Source organism: Oreochromis niloticus, linkage group LG6 (assembly GCF_001858045.2).
Source record: "Oreochromis niloticus isolate F11D_XX linkage group LG6, O_niloticus_UMD_NMBU, whole genome shotgun sequence".
Lineage (NCBI taxonomy): Eukaryota > Metazoa > Chordata > Actinopteri > Cichliformes > Cichlidae > Oreochromis > Oreochromis niloticus.
Genome location: NC_031971.2, coordinates 33269808 through 33278826, shown reverse-complemented (window position 1 = coordinate 33278826; position 9019 = coordinate 33269808). Strand labels below are relative to the sequence as shown.

General features: G+C 40.3%; 2 protein-coding genes across 3 annotated transcripts; one reads left to right on the top strand and one right to left on the bottom strand.

The window, feature by feature from the left end:
- Position 1: 1 nt before the first annotated feature.
- Positions 2-2494, top strand: atp5md (ATP synthase membrane subunit k). Its single transcript, XM_003453830.5, has 4 exons — positions 2-140; positions 1292-1396; positions 1532-1625; positions 2372-2494. Exons 2-3 carry the CDS (start codon positions 1310-1312, stop codon positions 1619-1621), a joined length of 177 nt encoding a protein of 58 aa, XP_003453878.1. The 5' UTR covers positions 2-140; positions 1292-1309; the 3' UTR covers positions 1622-1625; positions 2372-2494.
- Positions 2493-8034, bottom strand: taf5 (TAF5 RNA polymerase II, TATA box binding protein (TBP)-associated factor). 2 transcript variants are annotated; one of them, XM_019359613.2, is made up of 11 exons: positions 7579-8034; positions 5865-6096; positions 5455-5770; positions 5081-5244; positions 4799-4934; positions 4293-4413; positions 4066-4195; positions 3768-3932; positions 3446-3623; positions 3109-3286; positions 2493-2988 (listed from the first exon to the last, which is right to left on the bottom strand). In XM_019359613.2, the coding sequence occupies exons 1-11, from the start codon at positions 7997-7999 to the stop codon at positions 2774-2776; spliced, it is 2256 nt and encodes a 751-aa protein (XP_019215158.1). In that variant the 5' UTR covers positions 8000-8034; the 3' UTR covers positions 2493-2773. The 2 variants fall into 2 exon arrangements, with proteins under 2 accessions (XP_019215158.1, XP_005458591.2); XM_005458534.4 differs by having other exon boundaries at positions 5865-6093; positions 7579-8033.
- Between the last annotated feature and the right edge of the window lie 985 nt (positions 8035-9019).

The following is a 9019-nucleotide window of genomic DNA, read 5'->3' as shown; positions in this document are numbered from 1 at the left end:
TGAGTGACAGTATTTTTAACAAATAATGCCGCAGTCCGAGATCACTGACCATGGGCGGGACTTCCTAGCGAGTTTAGCATTGCGGCCTCTGCTGAAGGGCACCTGTCTCATTCTGGTTGTACGGGGGTCGAGTGTTTAAGGTAAGCCTCAAGACCTTGAGAAAGAAGTTAGACCAGTTACTTTGCTTTGAGCAGTTATGAGTAGAGTCAAGTTGTCTTTACAATGCATTTGTGATGTTGTACTGCTTAAGCCATTGATCTGAATCTAATAAACTACCTAGCAGGCTAACCTAGCAAGCTAACGTTAACGACTATAGAGTGTGCATTACTCGCTAAAATGTCTCGTATTAATGCATTTGAATTGCAGCGTTGTTTTACCAGAAGCAGAACCTGGCATTCTAGGTGTTCATGCGAAGACATGTCCTTCACGTCGGTCATATTTTAATGACGTACCATGTTGGGCTAGCAACTATAAAGGCTGTAACGTCTCTTATGTAACTATGATGGTACTAACTTTAAGTAGCTACTTTACCGATAGGTTTTTTTTTTGTTGTGCATCAGAGTAGTAGTTGCATAGCACCCATAAAGTCTACCCAGTACTAGGAATTAATTTATTTTAGCTATAGTTTCTGTTAGGACCTTGATTATTTCTGAATTCACCTCTCTCTACATTTACAGAAAATGATAATATATCATGTCGTGTCATGCCTTCTCTGATCAATAGCTCCCAACCAAATCACTACCATAAAATGTACCTAAAATATTAAATAGAGACATGATTTGCTTACAAAGTGTAGTAATCATTTGGGAGAACTTGTTCTTTCAGCAAGAGTGAAAAAGGGGTTTTAGACGATGGTGGTGAGATGGTTGCGTTAACAGAAAGACAGGTGGGCAACCTGGAAGTGGCAGTGTTAAAGATGTTAACATTTTCATTGGGCGTAACCAGGATTTACAGAATTAGAAATGAATATATCAGAGGGACAGCTCAGGTCAAGCGCTTTGAATGCAAAGTTCAAGAGGCGAGGATGGGATGGTTTGAGTGTAGAGAAGAGAGTGGTTAAATTGGGGAAAAGATGCTAGAGCTGCCAGACAGGAAGAAAAGAGGAAGATCACAGAGAAGATTCACAGATGTAGTGAAGGAGGTTATCCAGAGGGTTGGTGAGATGGAGGCAGGTGATGCACAGTGGCAACCCCTAAAGGGAGCAACTGGAAGATGTTATTTTTCTGTACAGTCACTATATCTGCTTTTCATATAGTATACTAATTATTTATTTGCCATTTTTCTTGTGTAGGACCATCTGATATCCATCATGGCAGGACATGACGCTGGAACCCAGCACCAGTTCACTGGAATTGCCAAGTACTTCAATGCATACACAATCACAGGAAGGAGGAATGTGAGTTGTGTATATAAACTGCATAATTGTATAGCTGTTTAAAAGCAAGAAGCTCTACGTCCCTGCTGCTGTCATACTTTGTCATACTGCATTGCTCACAGCACTTATATACTTTCTCCCCCCGCCCCTTTTTAGTGTGTTTTGGCCACATATGCTAGCCTAGCAGCCATCGCCCTTTTCTTCAAATTGAAGCCTAAGAAAAAGCCTGCTGTCACCGAAAAGTGATTATGTAAGTATGTTAGTCTTTCTGCATTTCAGTGTTTACACTGTCTGTAGGCAAGCAACAAGATTTTGGGGACAGAAAGCCACCAGCTTTCCAAGTACTATGGTCGAGTCAAATTTTAGCAGAATGTTACGGTTGTGTCTATCCATTTCTCATTAGGTGATTTATTTCTTTTAAATATATCTGATTTTCATAATCGTGATTGTGACTCTTCTCTACTGCTTGCTAAACCAAAACATTAATGAAATTCTGATTGTTAGCTTTAATTATGTTTTATTACACAAGATTTTATTCTGCTCTTAATGGTAGAATTTGACCCATATTTATATGGGAATATGGAGCTGTAGTGAAGGAGGATATGCAGAGGGTTGGTGTGACAAAGGAGGATGCTAGGGTGGGGTGAGGTGGAGGCTGGTAATCCACTGTGGTGACTCCTGAAGGAAGCAGCTGAAAGAAGAGTTATGATCCATATTTATCACCCATGCTTATTCTGCTTGTCTATTATTGCACTTACATGTTTGCACTAAATGTGTATTTTGCCTGTAGTATGCAAACAATGTTTCTGCTGTGCATAAAAATGATAAATTACTAAAGAATAAAAATACATCTCTTGCCGTTTTGAAAACTATTGGGGAGGCAACTGTGGCTTGCGTGGCAAAGCAGGTCGTTTACTCTGCCACATGTGAAAGTGTTCTTTGGCACCATGTTGTAGTTATTCAGTTGAATTGATTGACTCTCTTTTGTCCTTACAGGCTTCCATTTGCCCATCATTTCCAACAGCTTGGAATGGAAAGAGCAGCTGGACATGCTTGTAATGAAATTTGAGTGTTTGGTTTTCCAATGTTAACAATAAAAACATCTATGCCCAAAACATAGAAAACACTTTTCTTTATTTACAGTGTGCACCAGTATAAAAGACTATAGTACAGAAATGTCAGCCATGTATTCAGTAAGGCTGTACTCAACACAACGACTTAAACATACAGTCCTCTGTTTGGCTCTCATAGTTGGCTAACCTAATTGTTATGCTAGCCAGATGTAAACTGATAAATAGTTATTTTCACTGTGCCATAACCTTCCTCAGTTACTTGTGGCAGTCAAAGTTTTGCATAATTTCTAGCTTCCATTGATTATGTTCTCAGAGGGAAATGGTCTCAAGGATTGAAGGCTCCAGCAGCCAGAAGCAGGTTCCTCCGGGTGAAGTGAAGGTGTATAACAGGTGTTGATTTAGTCGTGTAGGTGCCTAGCAGAAGCTCCTGGGAGTTATCTTGTAAATGGATGTGTCCTGTAGCTGCCGTGAAGTCATCTGTTTCCAAGTCATCGAATGCTTTCATTGCATCCCACAGGCGAACCGTGTTGTCCATAGAACCTAGAAAACATTACACTTTGTCACTCCGGCTATAGTGCATTTTTGAGCCGTGATCACGCTGTATATTTGTTTGAGGTTAATCACTTAATGGAAAAGTATAAAGAAACCTGGAACACTCACCAGAAGCAAGGATTTCGCCATCCCTGCTGAACCTGAGGGAATAGATGGTATCTGTATGGCCCTTGAGCTCTCCCACCATCAATCCATGGCCAATGTCCCACAGGAGGACTCTGCCATCAGTGGCCCCTGATGCCAAAAACTTCCCATTGGGGGAAAAAGCGAGTGAATGGATGGGACCCTGGAAGATGACATTAAAATATTAGACTCACAGATGTTTAAACAGCATTTACTATTTCTAACTGTGCTGCACTATACAGCATTACATGAACAATTATGCACATTTCAATATAATGTGATTAAAATGACATTTTCTAAATGATGTCTGTTGAACTCTAACCTTATGACCAGTGAAGATGCGCACACAGTTTCCACTTAGGACATCCCACAGGCGGATGGTACGGTCAGATGATCCTGTGGCCACATAATTGGAGTTTGGGTGAAAACGAGTGCAAGTGATGTCAGCCAGGTGACCAGAAAATATCCGCAGAGGCTGGTAGTGATCTGTCGCCCACAGTCTGTTTAAAAAGAAAAAAAACCCCAAAAGAGCAGAAGGTGAACCAATGAAAAGCACCTCTAGAATGAGCCAATGAGGATCAACAACAACATGATGTTCCAATATGCTATCACACAATGACAAAACAAGGTCTGTAGTTTCTTACCGGGCTACCCTGTCGTGTCCTCCAGACACAAAATAGTAGCCATAGGGAGAAAACTGTGTGTCCCACACTGGGTAGTTGTGCCCTTTGTAGGCCACCAGACAGGTAAACGTTAGGAGACTCCATAACCTCACAGTACCATCTTCTGAACTGGACAACAAGTAGTTTCTGAAAAGAAAAAAACATTTTCATGACATATACAGCTTGACCTGTTGTATCAATAAATAAATAGTGTAATTATTAAAGGATTTTACAAAAAACATGTAATTTCCATTATCGTCAGGTAGACGAGTGGCTCTACCTGTCCGGGCTGAAGCTGATGCCATACACTGGTCCACTGTGTCCATACATTATCTTTGATTCGCTGGCCGTTTTCTCATCCATGATCCTTTCCAGCACATCGTCTGACTCTTTGTCAATCAGGTTCAAGTCTTAAGAGAAAATAGGAAAAAATTCAAAGGCAATGTTTTAGAAAAATAAGCATTTTATATCTGCAAGTAAAGATGTTGTCAGTATAAAATAGTGTACCTGCTGCAGACTTGACTTTGCGGAGCTTTTTCGGTGTGACACTCCACACTCGTACTGTGGAGTCAGCAAAGCCTCCTGCGATCAGGCTGGAGTCATCAGTTAAGTCCACTGCAGTCAGACCCTTAAGAAAATAAATACAATTAATTTATGTCATAGTTTTCACTGCTACAATGCACAAACATTAGACGTATGAAAATTCAGAAACTACGACCGATATCATATCCAAACATCCACAATCAGAACGCAATCCTACATATTTCCCTACACTGGAAACATGGAAATATGTCAGAATAATGAGGTTTTTTTGCTTATTAAATTCATCATCACTCATGAACAAGTCTCCAGGTGTGGGATAAAATAATTTTTCCCCCATTTTTATTTGTCCCCTCTATGGGAAAACGTAAGTCAACTGAAACTATGGCCAAAAAAATAGGTATTGACTAACCATCGTTTTGGAGAATAGCCGCTCCTCTGGCAAACAAATGAAATGCATCATAAAACTTTACCTGGTATGCATTGAGAAAAGTGTAGAAGCAGACGGAGGGGAGGTTATCTGGTCCTAGACGAATCCTTTTTGTGGCCTCCTTCATGTACATGATCTTGTCCAGCTTGTCTGAGTCTTTGAGTTCTGGCAGGGGTATCCTAAATAGGACACATTTTATCAGACTTCTTTCTGAGTTGATTTAAAAAGTATGACATTCAAAATATATCTGACCAAGAAGATTAGATTAGCCTCTACAGTAGTGTGCAACAAACCCACAGTACAGTACTGTGTAAACAATCCCTACCTATTCTGGGAAGGAGCATTTGGATCCTGCTTTTTGCTCTTGGAGCCCACGCTGTCCTTTTTTGGCTTCTTCTTCTTGGGTTTACCCTCCTCATTCTCTGCCTCCTCATCCTCATCATCAAGGGGCAGCTCAATTTCTGGTTCCTTCAGCAAACCATAGTAAACCTGCACATGATGAGTGACAAAGGAACAAGGACATGTCATTTCAAAAGGTCTGGTATATAGGGGAAAGAAATAAAGTAATTGCTCAAACTGGCGGCAGATACATGTGAGGCTATCTTAATTTTAAAAAGCTTTTGGATGCCCTCAGTCTAGGGGTCAAGGGTTCAAAATTCGAGTTGTCAAACGTCCAAATGTGTGGTGTATAAATCCAACCTTAGTTTTATTGGCTTCACGCTTGGCCTCTCCTGCCAAGCTGCCAGACATTGCATCTATCTGGCTCTTGCTGCGTGGCATGCCATCAAAGATATCAATGTAGAGGTGCTCTTGGATAATATTCCAGATCTGGTTGTTCTGACGCTCCTGCAGGTGTCTCTTCAGCAGCTGATAAGAGTCACGGGAGATACGCAGGACAAACTTGCTGGTGCGGAAGTCCAACAAAGTCTCGTTGCCTCTCATGTGCTCCTTCTTGGTCAAGCCAGATAAAATGCGCAAGTCCTCTTCATAGTAGCACTCCTGGTCCCCACTGAACCTGAGAGGGAGGTGAACATAAAGAAATAAAGTCATTAAAGTGCACGGAAAATAGAGTGTGGCTGATATTTGGAAATATGTACAATTAGACTCACTTTTCAAAGAAGGCCTTAGCCTCGCTTTCATGGTTGTTGTACACCAGCTCCAGATACATGTGGACAAAAAGTGGGTAGAAGACCTGGGACAGTTCGGCTCTGTGACAGTCCAATACTGTTTCTATGAACTTCTTGAGGTCCCTGTAGTAGACCTTATACAGAGTTGGATCTCCCTGCTGGCTGTAAGCTGACAGTACCACACTGACATCTGGCTGGTCCTCTGCAACTGCTGCTGAAAAAGTCCCAATGAGATGGGTTGTATTAGCAGTGTGTTGGTTTTATCCACGTGGGAAAAAAACATTTTTAAGATTATCTAAACTGTCAGTGTAACTACAAAGTAAATACAACTTTGCCTTTTTCAAAACTTTTTTTACTAACAATGCACGACCACTGCTCTGAGGTCAATGATCCCGCTTTATACTGGTGATTGCTTTTTAACTGACTGATAATAGTAAAAACAGTAAAAATCCATCCTCCTTTTGTCCTGTGTCATCTAACTAGTCGCCCAAATAGAATGTCTTGCATGATTTGGGTATTCCATATGCTAAAGCTTTGCACATTTTATTCCACAACCCCTATATCTTTTGGCATGAGCAAAATACATGTGCACAATCTACATCAATTTGTCCACACAGTCTCCAGCATGCAGCATTCCTCCAAGTTTTTGGAGTTTTAAAAAAACAAAACAACAACAACAACAACAACAATAGATCATATTTCCAGTTAAATTCTCTCTTTATCCTGGAGCTAGTGGCCATGCACTGTGTTTTACAAATTAAAGTTATTTGTTCTTTCTTTTCTTTTATCCTATTTGTCTTTAATATACAGAAAGGAGGTCTTTCTGCATGACCTTAAATCTCTGTACAAAGCAGAGATTTCCCTGCATTTTCTTCTGAAATACCTCAATAATCTCATTTTATTTTATCAGTTTTAACCTTCTCATAATAATACCTTATTTATCTTAGGTATCAAAATTCTTCATGTTCACCTAGTTCAAATTTTTCCTTCAGTCTTTCAAAACCCAACATATTTTCATCCTTAACCATTGTGCATATTGCTGTGATGCCTTTATTTGCCCAGTGCTTGAACTTTCTGTCATGATTGCCAGCTATAAATCTCGAGTTTGATGCGAACCACCATAAAAATTCCCTGTTTCCAAACTTTTCGATTTTGCAGTGTGTCCATCCCATCACCAATATATCAAAGGTCTGATTTGTGCTGTTTTTAAATACACTTTGATGCTTGGTAAAGCTAAACCTCCTTTTTCTTTAGAGAACTGCAGAGTTTGTATCTGACCCTGGCTTTCTTTCCACCGCATATAAACTCAAGTTTACCTCTCTTTTTTTAAACTTGAAAGGGTATTAATCAGTTAATTACAGTTAATACATTTAACTTTTACTTTCTATTTGCAATTACAATTTCACATCCTATAATGGTACCAATACATTAAAAACACATTATCACTGCAATCGCTTCACTGAATGAACACGAAGTAACCCTGCCGTAAAACGTAAGGCTATATAAACATATAAATATGTTAGTACTCGAAGTTAACACACCCTGTAGTATAAAAGTGCTTAACTCTTAGCGCTCTGAGCATTATCCCTAACTGATACCACTATATTAGGCTGTTGTGTCAAACTCGTGGTTGATCAGGAGACGTTTGTTAAGTGTTTTCATACATAAAAGCGGCAGCACCCCGACTGTACTGTACCTTTGGTTGGCGCCTGGGCTCCGGCGGAGGATGATCCGGTAACTCGGCTGAGAAGAGAGCTCGCATCCCCGCCTTCTAAGTCCACAATACCGGCTGCACCTCCCGATCCTGCCCCGGCCGATTCATTCGCCTTCGGGTCCAGTGAATTTTCCGGTAATCCCGCCTCACGACGCAAAATCTCGACGGACTCGCTGAGTTTGTTCTTTTTGAGGAATTGCAGGACTGCCAGCAATGTCTGCTGGTCCTCCGGGGTAACCGCGGCTGTTTGTTTGTTGCTTCCAGTCGAAGAGCTGGAGCCGGGAGACGCAGAGAGCACTCTACCATCGTTAGCATTGTTATTTCCAAAGCCATCGGCTGATGGTTCTGTTTTAATGTCTGTTTTTATGTCCGCGTCGCCCATACCACCTTGTACGGCCGCCATTTTCAGAATGAATTGCGCATGTGCGACGTGAATCAACGGAAAACACAAACCGTACAAGACCAAGACATATGATTGGTTCTTACCAGTGAGCGCGATCATTTACGTTACAGAAGTCCCGCCCTTCGAGTGAATATGGTAGTGTAGCGGTTTACGCATTAAGGAGCGAAAGGTCCCCGGTTCGATTCCAGCCCAAGATGAGAAACTATTTTATGGTTTGTGTTTGGAGGAGCAGCTGACGTCAAAAGTCTGCCAAATCAAACACGTGGAATTACCTCCTGTGACACAGCCCTCTTCATAACTTGATGCTATAATAATATAAATATCTAATTGTACCCCAGCATAAAGACTGCATTCACAAGTGCATAGGTTTCACTTGAGAAACGTTTTGTGTATAAAGTGACAAAATAATCAGTACTTTGTTTTGCCAAAGACATATCTATAACTATCTATAACAATATAATATCTATAACTAATGATATATATGTTGTTTTATAAGAACAGCAGTCCAAATTTCAAAGACACTATATAGATTGTAATTTATATCAAACGCAAGCATTTGATCCCCACATGAAAACCTAGAAAAAACAAAGTTGTGCATGATTTAATCTTACAATCCAATTTATATCATTTTTTACCAGGTGGTGGCACTTAGTTCCCACACAACAGCTGGCCAGCGTCCCAGCCACCTCCTTGGACACTGTGTTGCTGCTATGAATAAAATCAGACATTTTTTTAATAAAATCTATAAAACATGGTGAATGAAAACAAAAAGAAAATTACTTTGCAAATTTCTATGTCATCTCCTCAGTTATACTGTTAATATAGAAGTTTATTGACACATCAGTCTTCTGCACCTTTAAATTATCTTATGGACCATCTGCCTCTTTCAGTGCCATACAATATTTTATGAGTCTTCAGGAAATGTGTGAGACAGTAAGATGAGGTATAAGTAGCATTTTCATAATAAGTGACAACTTGTACCAGTGAGGAAACACAAGAAGGACAGTAACTGTGTATGAG